At 51.4% G+C, this 17,899-nt stretch overlaps 1 protein-coding gene and 1 pseudogene across 1 annotated transcript in view; both read left to right on the top strand.

Annotated features, from left to right (window-relative positions):
- Nucleotides 1-282: 282 nt before the first annotated feature.
- The window catches only part of CLIC2 (chloride intracellular channel 2), a 32,532-nt gene continuing 14,915 nt past the window's right edge, over nucleotides 283-17,899 (top strand). Inside the window, exons 1-2 of the mRNA XM_074205284.1 lie at nucleotides 283-604; nucleotides 17,684-17,793. Coding sequence (XP_074061385.1) covers nucleotides 548-604; nucleotides 17,684-17,793 — 167 coding nt within the window. The 5' untranslated portion in view covers nucleotides 283-547. The remainder of the gene's footprint in view (nucleotides 605-17,683; nucleotides 17,794-17,899) is intronic.
- On the top strand, nucleotides 9,794-17,670 carry LOC141501383 (polyadenylate-binding protein 1 pseudogene; annotated as a pseudogene).

Raw genomic sequence — 17,899 nt, 5'->3', positions numbered from 1 at the left:
CTGACTGACAAAATCCAGGCCTTTGGTAGCCTGTTTCCTGTAAGGGCTTGTGGGTGATGTCAGGTTATAGGAACAGAAAGGAGAGGGCCTTTTCTGGGCTTGAAGCCCAGACCTCAGAGGGAGGTTTTGGGATAGGATTTGGTCCATTTGACAGATAAAAGCAGGGCTGTTAGGGTATACTGAATCTTTCTGTGTGTGTGTGTGTGTGTGTGTGTGTGTGTGTGTGTGTGTGTGATGCTGAGTCATGCCTCTGAGACCTCTCTGGTTAAGAGGCACTCCCTTCCACTCATACACGCCTCCTTTTGCCCCTCCTTGATTCAAAACTTTAAAGTCAACAGGAAGGAGGAAAATGAATTGAAGAACTTCCCCGAAGTGTTTCAAGTTTAGTCACCCCATATCTTGATAAAAGGGTCTGCCCATAGTTCCAGCCCCATCCCGGCAAGAGCCAACTGAAAGAAGTCTAACTGTTTCCTGGGCACCAGAGGGAAGCTTCTGTGCTTTAGTGGGGTGGTCTGCACCCAACTGGCAGTGCAGGAGACAAGGCAAGATGGCAGACTGGGGGCCCAGCGCCAAACAGGAGCCTGAGATTGAGCTCTTTGTCAAGGTGAGTTGGACCGGTGGCCAATTTGAGGAGGGAGCAAAGGGTGGGCTGATGTTGGAAAGCAGTCAGCAAGGAGAAGGGTGTCAAGAGACTATGTTTTTGGCCAGGAAGATGAATAGCTCTTAAAGGGTTACTCCTTGGAATTCCAGAAAGCAATCTGGGTCATTTGTTTTCACTCCAAGGTGGCTTGGAGTGTTGGGCTCACATTCAGGAAGATCCAGGTTCGAATTCCACGTGTGTCGTCTTCCAGTCATTATCTGTGTGATTTTTAGCCCCGTTACTTCCCCTCTGACTTTTCCATTTTCTCTTCGGTGTAAGAGGAAGGAAGGAAAGAAACGCATATTTCGATAGCACTTACTGTATACCGGGCCCTGTGTGGGTTCTCACAACAATCCTGGGAGGTAGGGTGTTTTATTAGGTCCATTTTACAATTGGGGAAACTGAGTCAGGCAGCAATGGCGCGAGTTCCCCAGCTAGGCAGTATCTGAGGCCACATTTGAACTTGAGTGTTTTGCCTCCAGGTCTGGCACAGCCTGGTGCACCATAAGGTGCCGACATTGGGATGCTAGGGACAAATAGGGCTTAAAGTGCACAGGGTCCATAACCTTCTTTGGGAGTGGCCATGAGATGGGATGATCCCAACTTCCAAACTTTACATTGTTCTGGCTCTCTCAGAGGGAGTTATTATCAAGTGAGCTGAGCCCCCCCCCCCCCATTGGCAGCACTGCAGCCAGGCTGATCAGAAGGCTGCATGGGCAGAGGGTGCCAGAGATGGGTCAGTTCAGGGAGAGGCTGCTTCCACTTTGGCCCTTGATCTTGGAGTTTCCTTTTTGTGGCTTCTTTGGAAAGCCCCTCCAAGACCCAGTGACCTGCCAGGCACCAAACAAGGAAGCAATCAAGGCAAGTCTTCCCCTTCTGCCCCTTTGCTTAGGCTTCCCAGAATTCTACTTGGCTCAACTGAAGTGAGTCCTATATGAAACTAATATTCTCTGGGTCCTATAAAAAGCAGCCATGGGTGGGTCCTCAACCCCTCAGCAGTGCTCGGTTGGACCCAATGGCACCAAGTTCCACACCTCACTGCCTTGAGGGAAAGGCCATCCTTAACAAGAGGAACAACTCTAGGGTCCTGATTTACTAACAAAACCCTGACCTCTCCACTCCTGTCTTGTGCTATTAAGATACATCACTGTTGAGCAAAATGAGGTGGCTGAGAGGGTCTGGACTCAGGTCAACCTCCAGGTGTTGTCCAGCCAGCTATGTGAAGGACACTTGAAGTAAACTTCCAAGTGGTTCTTAACCCAAAAGGTAGAAGGCATCCCACAGCCACACAACCTTTCAGAGGGTCAAGACAATGAAACCCAGTCAGGGCTGCTTGACTCCCTGGAAGCTTCCTCTTTCTTTTGCTAATAGCTGAGGCTGCCCAACAGTCCCTGTGACCCCCACCAAAGCTCAGGGCCCAGTATCCAGGACTTAAGAAAAGCTTACTGATCAATTCTGCAGTGAATTCGAAGGAGAAGCAGGCCAACACATTTCCTCCTGGCTCCAGAAGCTAACGGATCTGACTTTGGAAGCCATACGGATTTGTTTGTTAAAAACAGCTGTTGTTGGCCCAAGGAAACCGCTGGGCCACTTGGAATCATGAGCAGTTCATTATCCCGCAGAGCCAGATCATTCCATTGCGTTATAAGAAAGAGCTAGTTGCCAAGTAGCTCTCCCTTGAAATGAGCTGAAAATGACCTCCCTTTAAATCCATCTTGGTGCTGTGCTTCCTTGGTTGTTTCTCAGTCAAATCTGACTCTTTGTGAGCCCATCAGAGGTTTTCTTGGTTGAAATTCTGGAATGCTTGACCATTCCCCTTTCCAGTCCATTGGACAGCTGACGAAACTGAGGCAAACAGGGTGAAATGCACACAGCTATAAATGGCAGAAGTCAAAGTATCCACTGCAATGCCATCTAGCTGCCCCAGGATACATCTTGCTACTACTCTTGGCCTGTTGCTCCTAGGTAGTTCTTGTCCCTCGGACCAACCAACAGTCTCAGTTTCTTCACTTGTTCCTTCCTGGCTCTCTTTGCCTGGTTCTAGCAGATGCCCTGGCTATGGCTTTTTTCCACTCCATCATAATTCACATCTTCCTGCCTCCAACTAGACATTTATTCCTGATGTCTGTCTCATCTGCCACTGACCCCTTCCCTTCTACCTGCACTCCATTGTGCGTCTTTGGTATACTAGAACCTGGGCACATAGGTTCCCAATGGGGATTGCTTGGTTTTCACACTGAATTCTCGGTGTGGTCATTGTGTAGTATTTAGAAAATAGGGGAAAATTTGTTTTTAATGCACATCAAACTTCGGTGTGGGTCTCATTCTGTTCATTATATACCAGTGCCCCATTACCTTTAGCCATTCAGACAAAATCCCTCCCTTGACTTTCAAATTGCAAGTCCTCTAATTTCCTCTGCTGCTGTGGCACAGGCCAGTGGACAGCAACTGTACATGTTCCCGACATTATTTCCTTTGCCCCTTGAAACAACCTACAGGATGCTTCTATATTCAAGATGCATCTTCATCTTCAAGTTTGGTGGGTAGCCAGATTTGCCTGGGGCTGCCCAGTTCTGGGAGGAAGGAGGAGTTCACAACTTGTTTGTGTTCTCCAACTAGTTTTTCCCTCCCATCTTCTTGTTTGGACTTTACCAGTTGTCTGTGATTCCCAAAGACCAAGAGTGGGTTGGTGAAATACTTCCATTGATGATTTTGTGAATAGATGGGCTATCTCCTCTATGCCCTGGCAATGGGTGATGCTATGTTCTGGCTTCTTTGGACTCTGAGGAGAAGACTGGTTGGGGAAATAGCACCTGGAGTGGTCATCCATTTCTAGCAACTAGCTCACCCAGTAGGTGTTTTATGAATTCATTTCAAAACCCATCAAGTGGATTGCAGGGCTTGGAGCCTCTCCTGTCTCCATGCCTCTTTTCTCCTTTTTTTCCATTTTGAGTCAACTGAGAGTTCTTGGGGCAACATCATCTCAGAAGAAAACCAGTCCCAGGTTCCTGCTTTTCAGGGTCCACACACTTGCTTTCTATGAGATTAGCTATGGGACAGGGGATTCTTTTTTTCAGGGACATGGTAGTTTAAGTTGTTTTTCTCTCCTTCCATTCCTGCCAATTTTTCAGGGGACACTTAGGAGGGATTTGACTAATCAGGTTGGCCATTTGTGCTCTGGCCCTTTAAATCAGTTCATTACTGAAACAAAAAAAAAATGGGGTTTTCCCAGAAAGCTTGACTATGTTCTCCCTCTTCCTCACACCCCCTCGAGTATTCTCTTGTGCCCAAAGGGTACCCTCCCTTCCTGTTATGTCCACTATCAAATTCCATTCCCTCCCCCACTTCCCAGGTTAAGGCTCTCTTCACTCCCTCCAGTTCAAGATGACCCCACTATCTGCTTTGTCTGACTTCCCTCCGCAGACATCACAAAAGAAATCCTGCTGCAAAGACCAATGAGGTTCCCTAATCTCCTCCTTCTCCCCCTCCCCTACACAAAGGTGGCCAAAACTGAGAGGATGCTACTGTGTCCAATGGAGGGAGAAAGATTTTGCATGGAGTAAAATCTCACCCCAAATTTGGGGCTTTTCCAGTCTTTAAAATGCTCTGGATTCTGGTTCTGAGAGAGCTGATGGACAAAGTTCCACAGAAAAGAAACTGAGAGGCTACATAGAATCTTAAGACTGGCCTAGTTTAGAATCATAGGGTAAACCTTGGATCTGGGGGTGGGGGGTGGAATCGGTCAGTTCCTGTGTGAGCTTAGTTAGATAAGTCACTGACTCTCTGATCAGTGTCCTCCTCTGTCAAATGAAAGGTCTGGATGAGCCAGTCAACTCACTCATGTTAGATTGACATTGTGTTAATGCTGGGGGTACAATCTTCAGGGGCTCCCAGTTTAATAAGGAGAGACCACAAGCAAATATTCCAGAGCCATGCAGTGGGTTGGGGAGGAGGGGGGACCAAGAAAGACTTTCTACAGAAAGATGGCTCCCTAAGACTGAAATAGCAAATCCTGTGTGGCATTGAGAACCCTCCATTATCTGCCTTTCCCTTCCTTCCCAGTCTTTGGATACTCTTTCTTCAATATGTGCTCTCTGATCCAGTGATCCTGTCCTCCTGGCCATCCCATGAATAAGACACTCCATCTCTTGGCTCTGGGTATTCACAAACTGAGGCAGACCGGATGAAGTGACTTGTCCAGGGTCACATAGCTAGTCAGTTTCTGAGGTTGGATTTGAACTCTGCAGGATGAAATCTTCCCAGTTCCAAGTTCAGGATTCTCTTCCCTGCAGCGCCACCTAGCGCCCCTGTAGTGAGATGACCAAGTGAAATCTATCAGGAGAGAAGAGACTTCCAGGACAGACCCTTGGGCGTTACCTGGAGAAAAATCCAGTAAAATAGATTGAGGACTAATTGGTTAGCCAACAGGAGAACTGGCAGAATAAGTAGAGGGAGATTCCACGAAGAAAATGGATGGCCAGTTTCTGACGTTAACAGAGGGGTGAACAAGAATGAGAATGGAGGAAAGGGCATTGGATTCAGTTAAGACAGAGTGGTTCCAGTTGAGTGATGAGGTCAGAGGGCAGTGAAAAGAGGAAGTAAAGGCAGCAAGTGTAGTAGGTTATCTGAAGGAGATGAAAAGGAGGCGAAATGGTAGGCTTCTGGGCACCAGGGGAAGGACTTTTACAGCTAGGAGGCAGCAGGGAAGAGATCAGTAGATGAGGAGGAGGTGCTGAAGATTAGGAAAAGTGTGGGTAATCTGCCAAAAATGAACAGAGAGGTTCCAGATGTTCAATTAGCTGGGTTTTCCAACTGTAAAATGAAGAGGCATGCTGTGTGACTTGTCCCTTACTATCAACATTCTATATGTCATGGGGACTTAGCTAACTGTAAGGATCCTGACACCCAAAGGTGACTTGCCTGAGGTCAATGTCTTCAGTGAGTTTCTGGGACCCTCAGGTGAAGAATCAGGTCTCAGTATCTATTCCACACTTTAAGAAGCGGGACTTTGGGGCGGATAGGTGGCGTAGTGGATGAAGCACCAGCCTTGGAGTCAGGAGTACCTGGGTTCAAATGCGGCGTCAGACAATAATTCCCTAGCTGTGTGGCCTTCGGCAAGCCACTTAACCCCGTTTGCGTTGTAAAAACCTAAGAAAAGAAAAAAGACGTGGGACTTCACCAAGAAGAGCAAAGCCCTTCTATGCTGTAGCAAATGTTCCTCAAGAGCGGCCATGGCCCAATCCTTCATCACCCTGTCACCAACCAAGTTGGAAAGACACTAGAGACTTTAAAAACAATGGAGGAAGCTTTTCCCAGCAAGAGGGATGTCAGGAACCAAGTCTCGGTAAAGAAGGTGAGTTAAAGTGGGGATAATTTGGGGAAAAGCCCCAAAGCTACGGAGAAGAGGAGGGGCAGAAAGAACAGAGATGGAGGCCACCCCTGCTTTAGGAAATTATAGGAAATGGAGAGTTGGCAGGCCTAAGGAACAGTTTCTTCGTGGAGGTTTGAGTCTGATGGGAGGCAGCATCATTGGTTTGCTTTCCAGGCTCCTGCTGCACATTTTCCCAGCCTGTGTCTTTAAGGAGGGCAAAGTGGCCATATTGGAGCAAATGGGAAGAGAGTAGCCGTGTGTAATATGGAGTCATCAAATTGTGTCTCCTAGTCCCAGGCCAACATGTAAATTCTTCTCTTTATTTAGGCTCTGCAAATTATAAGTATTTTGTAGCTAGCTTTTTATCCACCTCAGTTTCCCCATATGAACCCCAGCTCCTCAGTCAGGCTGCCCTGTGAAAAAGGAACCTTGCTGCTTCACTGGGTTAGAGCAACCAGATGTGGGGGGAAAGGGGGCCTGAGGAATGTCCTTGAATTTGTAACAATCATGAGTTTGATGTCTGGGTGGGAGTGTGGGAGAAGAGGTAGGCACAGGTAGACCCATGGGTTGCCTCAGAGCACTCAAATGTCCAAGTTTTGTTCCCCAGAGGGCTGCAGCCTGCTGGGGGTGGCTCTCAGAGAATGAGGAACTACTCGTGTCTACCCACAGCTCCTCCTGTCCTAGCACCAGGGAAAGGGGAAAGATTAGGAATTTTGTGGAGGGCCTGATGGTGAAAAGGTCCGTTAGAAACATGGCCAAGAACAGAGATTTGAGAAAGTAGCAATTTGTCCTTTTTCAACTCCTTTGATGTAGTCATCACCCAATTGGACCATCTTTCCAATTTGGATCCCTACATTCTTTTTGCTTATAGAATTCTTCACTTAGTTACCATTTGATGGAGATCAGCCAGCCATGAAATGGGCAGGTTTTGGCCATGTGAACAGGGCGAGCTGGGCAGCTGCTGGATGACAGCGACACCTAGCAGTTGGCCTTGGTGCCCTGCTCTTACTGTTTTGATGTGGCAACCTGCATTGCGGTGCTTCTAGTCTTCCATCAGCTTTGGGGAAAGGCTCCCCCCCACACACACTCAAAGCAGCAGAGGAACTTGGGAAGGAGCTGGGCTGGCCCCCCTGCTTCTCCCTTTACTTCCCCCTCCCTCCCTTTGTTGCTTGCTTCCTTTTGCTGGCCCACTCTATTTGCTGCCCCCCTCCCTTTGCTGCCCCCACCCCTGCTTTTGCTGCCCCTCTCCCTTTGCTGCCCTGGCTTCTTTCCTGTTAGATTTCCAAATCTTAATAGATGGCCTCCCTCCCAGTTGAAGTGCTGCTGTCTTCCCAAAGCGCTGTGCTTCCACCCACCTCCCCCTTTCCTGAGTTGTTGTCAGGGTAACCAGCTGCGTTGCTGGGGCTTGAGAGGTTTTCCTCTGTTGCCCAGGAAAACCAGTTTGTGGTTGCTAGGAGACTCTCTCCCTGACCTAGGCCAGGTGGGGGGCCCCCATCCCCCAAGCTTCTGTGCCTCAGACAGGCACTCCTCCCCCTCCTGCCCCCCTGCACACAGCCACACACACATTATCCCTTCCTTTTCTGCAATGTGATGGAAAGCAGAAAGAAATGAGGGGCAGGAGGAAGCTAGACCAGGGCCCTGGGTCTTCCCAATTCTAATTCTTCAATTGGGTACTGGGGGGTGGGGCTGTATCGTTTGCAGGGATGGGGGGGGGCAGAGCGTGGGAACCCATGGGTAGGGAGAAGGTGGCGAAGGGAGAAGCAGGGTGAAGGTAGATAGAGGGGAGGGGGTCAGAAACACTGATCAAAACATGAGAAACCTTTCCCCCGCCATTTGATGGGGAAGAAATTTTTATTTTTCGTCATTAAAATAATGCCCCCTCCTCATTTCTTCTGGCAGATCCTCCCCTTCTTCAGTGTGTTTTTGGGCTGTTGGAGTCAGCGTTGAGGCCACCTGTTGTAGAGTAGGGGGGTATTTGTGGCCCGCAAAGCCATGACCTCGAGGGCATAGATGAGGGTAGATGTGTTAAGGCCCTGCATTTGCCCTGCCAAGGTCTTCGGGGATGTCCTCAGATGTGGCTTGGGCCCATGGAGCAGCTGGGCCGTGTGTATGTAATGCCATCAGGATGTGCGGGGGGAGGGTGTTACTCCTTCTGGGGTGGGCCATGCCACCAGCTCTTCTTTCCATTGACTGAAGCAGAGCCGTGAGCACATTGTCCGGGATGGCGTGGGCTCGGTGTCGCTGCCTCAGTGCTCGGTCTCTCTGGCTACCATCAAGAAGTGCTTGAGCCCGGCTCAGATGGGCCAATACTTCAGGACTTTGATCCCCTCCCCCGAGTAAAGATCCCCGCAGATGACCTGGGGGAATCTGAGCCGTGAGCACATTGGCAGTTACTGCGTGCCTTCCGTCTCCCATGGCTAGGGAGGCATCATCATGAGCTTCAGGGACCCTGGCATAGACCATGGGGGGTGGTATGCCCTGAGCCGCAGCATTGTCTCTGTTGTTGGCGGTGGCTGGCATGAGGTTTGGGGGGTCTGGAGCGTCCCTCGCTTCCTGTGCTGGGGGCGGGGCTGCCATGTGCCCTCCATCCCCTCCACCACCTGGGCGCCCAGGGCCGGTGGCTGGTTGGATTCGAGGTGTGCCCCCTTGGAGAGCCTGTGGTTGTGACAGTGTTCCTGGCCCTTGTCTTTGCAGTTGGGGGCGGGCAGGCGCCATCCTGGAGGGTCTGTGGGCGCCTACGAAGGACGCTGCCTGAGGGTCGCAGCACGCGGGTTTCTGTGGCCCTGGGGGCTCATGCAGCTGCACCTGTAGATGGTGCTTGTCCTCCAGAGCGGGTGCCATGGGAACCTTGGAAGCCTGGAGCATTGTTGGGCGTTCCGAGCCGATGTCAGTCACGGGCCTGTGGATGTCATGCTGCTGTGGCCCCGGCTGTGGGGCAGAGCCGGCGGGACCCGGGGCCAGCGTGTGCCCCTGTAGGCCTCGGTTCCTTCAGCCGCGTCACGGGCTGCAGCAGGCCGGCCGTGGTGGCCAAAGCCCGGGATCCGCGCCGAGAGATGCCCTGGGGGGGGGGGGGGGAGTTGGAGCTGCTTGGGGGGAGGGTGACAGGATCGCTTGGGGTGCTTCGGGGTGCGCCAAGGGGCCTCCTGTAAGTCCGGGGAGGTGGGGGCTGGGCTTCCCCCCCCACAGTGAGGTGGGGCCTGCGGCCGGCCCGGGGCCGGATTGGCACTCAGGCCGCCCCCCCCCCCCCCCACGGGGCCGAGCTGCCTTTGCCCCCGGGCCCCGCCCTGCTTCGCCGAGGCCCTCTAGTCCCTCCCCCCCCCCCGGCTCTCCCTTCCCCCCGCTCCCCTCGGGCCCCCTCCCCGGCCCAGTCGCCGCCCCCCCTGCGCAGCGCGCCGCCGCGGTGGAGCCGGCGCCGCTTCGAGTCGGCAGCTTTTTGTCCCTGCGCGCTCGCCCTCCCTCCCGGCCGGCCCCTCCCCCGCCCAGCCCCTAGCCCGGCTGCAGACTGCTGCGGCCCCCCCAGCCGTGCCGCTCCTTCCCTCTGGCTGGCGAGCTCGCGTCGGCGGCGGCGGCGGCGGCGGCGGCGGCGGCGGCGGCGGCTGCGGCGGCGGCAGCGGCGGCGGCGGCAGCGGCGGGAGCGGCGGGAGCGGCGGCTGCGGCGGCGGCGGCGGCGGCCCGGGCCCCTCCTGCTCCTCGGCCTCCTGCGGCTCCTGCTCTCGGGCGGCGCCCCCCCCTCCGCGGCGCCCCCCGCCGCCCCCCCCCTCGGCCTCCTCTTCCTCCCCTCCTCCTCCTCCTCCTCCTGCTCCTCCTCCTCCGCCTCCTCCCGCTCCGGCTCGGCTTCCTCGGCCCCTCCCCCCTCCCCGCGGCCTGCGCTTCTTCTTCCCCCTCCCGGCCGGGAGGCAGGCGGCGGCGCCATGCATCCCAGCGCCCCCAGCTACCCCACGGCCTCGCTGTACGTGGGGGACCTGCACCCGGAGGTGAGCGAGGCGATGCTGTACGAGAAGTTCAGCCCGGCCGGGCCCATCCTCTCCATCCGCGTCTGCAGGGACATGATCACCCGGCGCTCGCTGGGCTACGCCTACGTCAACTTCCAGCAGCCGGCCGACGCCGAGAGGGCCCTGGAGACCATGAATTTCGATGTCATCAAAGGCAAGCCGGTGCGCATCATGTGGTCCCAGAGGGACCCCTCCCTGCGCAAAAGCGGCGTGGGCAACATCTTCATCAAGAACCTGGACAAGTCCATCGACAACAAGGCCCTGTTCGACACCTTCTCCGCCTTCGGCAACATCCTGTCCTGCAAGGTGGTGTGCGACGAGAACGGCTCCAAGGGCTACGGCTTCGTGCACTTCGAGACCCGCGAGGCCGCCGAGAGGGCCATCGATAAGATGAACGGCATGCTGCTCAACGACCGCAAGGTCTTCGTGGGGCGCTTCAAGTCCCGCAAGGAGAGGGAGGCCGAGCTGGGGGCCCGGGCCAAAGAGTTCACCAACGTCTACATCAAGAACTTTGGCGAGGACATGGACGACCTCCGCCTCAAGAGGCTCTTCGGCAAGTTTGGCCCGGCGCTGAGCGTCAAGGTCATGACGGACGAGAGCGGCACCTCCAAGGGCTTCGGCTTCGTCAACTTCGAGCGGCACGAGGACGCCCAGAAGGCCGTGGACGAGATGAACGGGAAGGAGCTGAACGGCAAGAAGATCTACGTGGGCCGGGCCCAGAAGAAGATGGAGCGCCAGACGGAGCTCAAGCGCCGCTTCGAGCAGATGAAGCAGGACCGCATCACCCGCTACCAGGGGGTCAACCTCTACGTGAAGAACCTGGACGACGGCATCGACGACGAGCGCCTGCGCAAGGAGTTCGCCCCCTTCGGCACCATCACCAGCGCCAAGGTGATGATGGAGGGAGGCCGCAGCAAAGGCTTTGGCTTCGTGTGCTTCTCCTCCCCTGAGGAGGCCACCAAGGCCGTCACCGAGATGAACGGCAGGATCGTGGCCACGAAGCCCCTCTACATAGCCCTGGCCCAGCGCAAGGAGGAGCGGCAGGCCCACCTGACCAACCAGTACATGCAGCGCATGGCCAGCGTCCGGGCCGTGCCCAACCCCGTGATCAACCCTTACCAGCCCCCGTCGGGCTACTTCATGGCCGCCATCCCCCAGACCCAGAACCGCGCCGCCTACTATCCCGCCGGCCAGATCGCCCCCCTCCGGCCGAGTCCCCGCTGGACGGCCCAGGGGGCCCGCCCCCACCCGTTCCAGAACATCCCCGGCGCCATCCGCCCGGCGGCCCCCAGGCCGCCCTTCGGAACCATGAGGCCGGCGTCTTCGCAGGTGCCCAGGGTGGTGGCCGCCCGCGTGGCCAACACCTCCACCCAGACCATGGGACCGCGCCCTGCGGGAGCCTCCGCCGTCGGCACCTCTGCCGTCCGCCCGGCCCCCCAATACAAGTACGCCGCCGGCGTCCGCAATCCTCAGCAGCACCTCAACGCCCAAGCCCAGGTCGCCGTGCAGCAGCCCGCCGTTCACGTGCAAGGTCAGGAACCCCTAACCGCCTCCATGTTGGCGTCTGCCCCTCCTCAGGAGCAGAAGCAGATGCTGGGAGAACGACTGTTTCCGCTCATTCAGGCCATGCACCCGACCCTGGCCGGTAAGATCACCGGCATGTTGCTGGAGATCGACAACTCGGAGCTCCTTCACATGCTGGAGTCCCCGGAGTCTCTCCGTTCCAAGGTGGATGAAGCCGTAGCGGTGCTGCAAGCCCACCAGGCCAAAGAGGCTGCCCAGAAAGCAGTGAACAGTGCCCCTGACGTGCCTGCCGTTTAAAAGGAAAGATGGAACCTCTGCCTCACCGGAAAAGAAAAAAAAAAAGTCTTTCGTGGGGGGTGGTGAGGGGAGAAACAAAAGCAAACGTGGCAAACTAAAGAATAAGGAACTCTGAACTGGATGTACCAAGCAAATGCCAGGCCTAGCACACCAAATGCTAGGCCTTGAGTGCTTCTTCATTTAAAAGAGATAAAAAAAAAGAAAGAAAGAAAAAAGGAACCCCAAAAAAATAGGAAAACCTAAAAACAAATCAATGTTTAATAGATGGGTAAATGGTTGGGGGGAGGGGGGATTTTCAGCAAATTTGTTGTTGTTGTTCCGTCGTTTCAGTCGTGTCCACTCTTTGTGGCCCCATTAGGGGTTTTCTTGGCAAAGATACTGGAGTGGTTCCTCGTTTCCTTCTCCAGCTCATTTCACAGATGAGAAAACAAAGTTTTCCTGTCTTTAACTTTGTAATTCTTTATTGTAGAAAAGCTCAGTCTATCACTACTGTTTTAGATAACAGAATGAATAGCTGAGCGAGGAAACGTAATTTGAATTATAAAATTCTTGCTGTAACAAAAATTCCAAAAACAGTAAAAAAAAAAAAAAAAAAACAAGTGCCAATTAGTCCCCCCTCTCGCCCCATTGTAATTCCATAGCAAGAAGGGGGCTAAAGCATCAAGTGCAGTTTGTTGTGGGTTGGTGCTGTTTTTGCTTTGTTTTTTTTGTTTTCTGATGGGCTGTATTTTTTCTATGTGAGAAGAGATCTGAATGTTTATACATGAAAGGGTTAAGGGAAACAGTAAATGAGGCAAGCTGAAGATATAACAGGAAAAGTAGAATATGTAAGCTCAAGGCTCCCCAAAAACTCTCAGGAAAACCTGAGTCAAGATGGCAAAGGAAAAACAGAGGGGAGGGGGCAAATAATAAGGACCTGGAGAACAGAAGAGTGGCAAGCATCCAAGAACCACTAGGGGCTAATGTGCCAAGCAATCAATGATAGGTTAAAAGGAAAAAATGGCAAGTAGGAACAAGGGACCACATCTTGTAAAGGTGGCTAGGGAAAGCAAGTTGAACCCAGGGTCCCTTAAACTGGGGATCCCTGACACCAAGACTGAGGTTTGAGGCATCCCTCAACTCTGTATCTGTTGAAAACTGTGGTTTAGGAGGCCTTAGCCACTGCTTCTCTTCTGCCATAACAAACTGGCTAGCAGAGGGGCAGCAGGAGAACAAGGACATGACAAACTCAAAACAAAGGTATTTCATGAAATAGAATACTAAGGAACTGGCTTCTATACTAGGGGACTCCAGAGCACCAAAAGCACGTAGAACAGATAATTTCACTGCTTCTGGGGTCTGAGCTGCTTTCTACTTAAAGGGACCAGGTCATTTTCCAGATGAAGTTGGTTCTGACACTTCTTTAATCTCCTGAGGCAGAAATGTACTGTGTGTGTGTATGTGTGTGTGTTTGTGTGTGTGTGTGTGTGTGTGTGTGTGTGTGTGTGTGTGTGTTCTGGGGGGAGGGCAGGGGTCAAGGGATTGATGTTCTTCAGATTTGGCATTGTTCCCACTGCTTTGCAGGATTTCTTTCTGACCAAGCATTGCTGCCCTGGCAAATAACAGTGTGTGTTTTTATTAAATTGTTTCCTTTTAATAACACTGAGTAAATTTATTTTGATTGGAATTCTAGACTATAATAGACTAATGCTCACATGATAGCAGGACCCTGGACTAAGCCTTCTGCTTAGGCCTCAGGGTGCCCAACAGGGTCAGGAGGATGCTATGCCACTCACTCTCAATGGGGGGAGTGGGAGGAAGGGGTAGCCTTGTGGATGGTGAGGGATCTGTGGAAACTTCACCTTGTGTAACCAAGGACCTCCAAACTTGACTTTAAGTACAATGGCTCCTGGTGGGGAAGTGACAAGCAGTAATATTGTTCTCCCAGGCTTTAGTCACTAACACCAGTTAGGTCTGCCTCTGCATACCTGATGACATGGTCAGACCCCACAAAGGTTCTTGGCTTCTTTCTAACACCTAACAGATTCAAAAGGATAACAAAAAGTGATACCTCTAAGCTCCAAAAGCTAACAACTGCTATCTCTCCTCTCCAGAAAAGTAAGATGGGACAGGTGTTTTCCTTTCAAGGCCCTAGTATGTGGCACACACCTTCCACATCTCAGCTCCCATCTTGACTGGAGTAGAACGGGTGCCACAGCAACTGGGAAGACCTACCTCAAGGCCAAGTACCTAGAATCACCTTATAGTGTTATCGTGGCACTAACAGCTTTCATGTCCTGTGGAGCTGATCACTTCCCATCTGCTAGTCCTTCCTTGAATAGCCCCAAATCTCTTAACACTAGAGTGCTAAGCTCTGGGAAATGAGATTCGTGTCCATTTTCTCGCCTTACAGGCCACGAAAGAGGGTATCATTTTTCATAGGGAGAATCGAACAGTAGCAAGAAGGAGAAGCAGCATTAAGTGCAGGCTTTGGTGTGTTGCTGTTGTTGCTGTTGTTGTTGTTGCTGTTGGTGTTGTTTTTAAGAAAAGTTTCCTCAGAGGATAGGGGAAAGGAATAAGGAGTGAGCGTAGTGGGAGGCAATAGACCCCGGGGGAGCGTGTCAGCTCCAGGTCCCTGAGAATCTAGGAGAAAAGATGGAGTCCGGCTGACAATCAATGCAGATGAGGAATCCGTCAGTGATCCAACAAAGAACTGTGGTGATGGACCAGCGGCCTCAATCAGACGGTGTGCAGACAATGGCAGAGATCAAACTCAAGCTGGCCAGCAGACTGTCACGGTTTGAGGAGGAAGCTGACACTGCTATACATTAAAACAAGGGTGACCTGGGAAGGAGGAACAAAAATATCTGGGTATATAGAGGGGTGGGCCAGGGATTGAGGGAAGAGTCTGTAAAATGCCTTGAAAGACACAGAATCACCTTAGGGGAAGAATGTTCTGAGTTCAAGGGGCTGATTTTCATAGGTTCCCCACCATTTGATAGCAAAAGATTTCTGCGTGAACAATTAGTTGATCGGACCATAGTCACATGAGGAAAATGAAAAGAGAACCATCCCAAATCATGTAGCCAAATGATATTTATTTATTTATTTTAGACTTTTTTTGGGGCAAGGCAAATGGGGTTAAGTGGCTTGCCCAAGGCCACACAGCTAGGTCATTATTAAGTGTTTGAGGGCAGATTTGAACTCACTCAGGTCCTGACTCCAGAGTCAGTGCTCTATCCACTGCACCACCTAGCCACCCCCAAATGATATTTATTGAAAGTTACAGGCACATATTGGGAGGAAAGCAGCAACCTGCCTTTGTAGCTAGATTCAAATCATAGCTCTGCTACATCCTCCCTGTGTGTACTCTCTAGGCTTCCGTTTCCCCCCCTTACAGAATAAGAAGCTAGAAATAAATGACTTCTCAGCTCTCTTCAGGCCCAAATTTACAGTTCTATGATGTGCAGGTATCAGTCAGTCAATCAACAAACATTTATTAAAGACCTGAGATATAGATACTATATAGCAAAGACTTCTCCAGGAGGTGGAAAAGTCCCTTCTCTCAGAGTTTCCTTTCTGTTAGGGAAGACAACAGGAATGTAAGCCAGGGCTCAAGTCCCTGGCAGAGTTGACCAGTGAGCTTGGGAGAGGAAAAAGCCTTGTGGTGACGTCCAGTTTCAAACTGAGTCACGTGCACTTCCAAGCTCTCTTCAGAGACAGGTACCTGGAGGGGAAAAAGACAGTAGGGGAACATCAAGGAGCTGGCACCTCATCTTTGTCCCTACTCCCAGCACTAAGAGGGTCCATTAGTGACTGGGAAATTTCCCCTGGTGATGAGCTATCTCATTCCCAATAGGAAAACTGCTTTTTGGCATATTATTTGGTATCTTCTCATTAACATAACTTCTCTGACTTTTTGTTGCTAGGTTTGATAAATTGATTTCAGATTCACTCTATGTAATTGTCTTTGTGTGATTAGCATCAACCTTCAAATACAACTTAGGGCACTGGTATCAAATCCAAATAGAAATAGTGGCTACTAATTGGTCTTCTAAAAAAGATCCTTGTGAGAATTTAGTTTAAAAATATAATCTATGTTTTATTGCAGTTGGATTTTTAAAAAAATATTTCCCAATTCCATTTTGATCTAGTTTGTACTGTCCTGGGGAGAGTTGTGGGTTCTATTTCACCCATGGACCTTGTGTTGGGCCCCTGGTTGAGGGCATTCCTCTTTAAGGGATAACAGCCAGGAGCAAACTTGGATCCTAAAAACTCCCCTAAACGGGCAATGTAACAGGAGTAGGCAGCAGACCTCAGTTTAGCCTAGCACTCCCACATAGCCCAGGTGGGTAATACACCTACCCTGCATAGGCATGAGAATGGCTGGCCGGGAGACCTGACACATGGCTTTGGGGAACTAGAGGCCATGCCATCCATCCCTCCAATGGAGCATTCAGTTCCTCTACAACACCTAGCATGTAAACATCAGCATGAATTCTTTTCCAAAAGGATTGTTCTGATAGGGCCTGCCAAATATTTGGATTGTCACCCCATCAAACAAGTCTGACAGATGAATGACTAGGTAATAAGGCTGCACAGGAAGCTAAGCAAGGTGGAAAGTGGCTTAAACTCTCCACAGTTGATGTCAATGTGTCCAAACTTTTGCTAAAGCTAATGACCTTTTCTCAGTTCTCCCTCTTGGCTTCTCTGCAGCCTTTGACACTCTCGATCACCCTCTTCTGGATACTCCCCAGCTTCTCTCTGACCCTGCTCTCTCTCTTGGTTCCTCTCCTACCTGTTGAACTACTCCTCCATTGTGTCCAATAACTGTGAGTATCTCCCAAAGAGCTGACCTGGCCCTTTTCCTCTAGGTGACCTTGCTTGGCGAGCTCCTTAGCTCCCATCATCTCAATGAAAAGAATTCCCTTATTTTCTCTGTAAGCTGTCCGGTCTCTACTGACCTTGTTTCACATCTCCAACTGCCTTTCAAGATAGCTCAAATGGGATGTCCTGTCACTAAAATACTACATGTCTAGAGCAGAATTCTATCTTTCCCCTTAAATCCTCCACTCTTCTGAACCTTTCTATTGCTGCCCAGACCACCAGCAAGCTGTCAGTCACCCAGGCTGGCAGCCTAGCTAATATACACCCTTCATCACTTGCACTCATTCCACAGAGTCGCTCGCTTGTCAAGGCCTTTATACTAGTTCTCACCTAGACACACTTCGCTCCTCCGGCAGGGCCACCACTTGGCTTCACGCCCTTGTCCCCTTCTACTGTTACTGGGCTTCCCTTCCTTGGGCCTTTTTCTGCTTCATCTTCCTCAACTGCTAAAGAGGCTTCTCCCCTCCAAAACTAGTGGTTCCCTCTTAGTCCTGGGACCAAATATACAATCCTGTTTGCCATTGAAATCTCTTCATAAGCCAGCCCCCTACTCCACTATGTCGGACTCTATTCATTCATGACACTCCATCCCCTGCCTCTGTAGCTCTTCACTGACTGTCCCCCATTCTTGCCATGCTCCCCTTCCTGACCTGCACTTCCCAGCTTCCCTGGTCTTCCCTCCACCCCTAGAGTCCTGCCTTGCCTCCTCTCCAAGATGACTTTAGCTTTACCTTGTCTCTACCTTAGTTGTATCTGGTTGTTTGCACCTTGTCTCCCCAATTAGAATGTGAGCTCCCCGGAGTCGGGAGCCATTTTCGCCTTTCTTTGTATCTCCAGAATGGGTGCACAATCAACCACTTACTAGGTATTTATTGATTTAACTAATCATTTGGGATTAATTTGCCTATATTCTCTAGTTTAAATATGAAAACTCAAGTATGGAGTTGCTTTTTTGTCCACTTTCAGCTGAAGATGTCTTATGTTTCTTGGCAGGCTGGTTTTGATGGCGAATGCATTGGAAATTGTCCCTTTTGCCAACGCCTCTTCATGGTCCTCTGGTTGAAAGGAGTCAAGTTCAACGTGACAACTGTTGACATGACCAGGTGAGCAAAAGCAAGGTCTGTTTGGTATGGGGCCTAAGATTAGACCAGACAGCTGTGAGGGTCTGCTCCCACCCTGTGCCTGACCCAGTGATGACAAGACTGAGAG

This window comes from Macrotis lagotis, chromosome X (assembly GCF_037893015.1).
Source record: "Macrotis lagotis isolate mMagLag1 chromosome X, bilby.v1.9.chrom.fasta, whole genome shotgun sequence".
Taxonomy (NCBI): Eukaryota; Metazoa; Chordata; class Mammalia; order Peramelemorphia; family Peramelidae; genus Macrotis; species Macrotis lagotis.
Note: the sequence above shows the minus strand (reverse complement) of the source record. Positions and strands in the feature narration are given on the sequence as shown.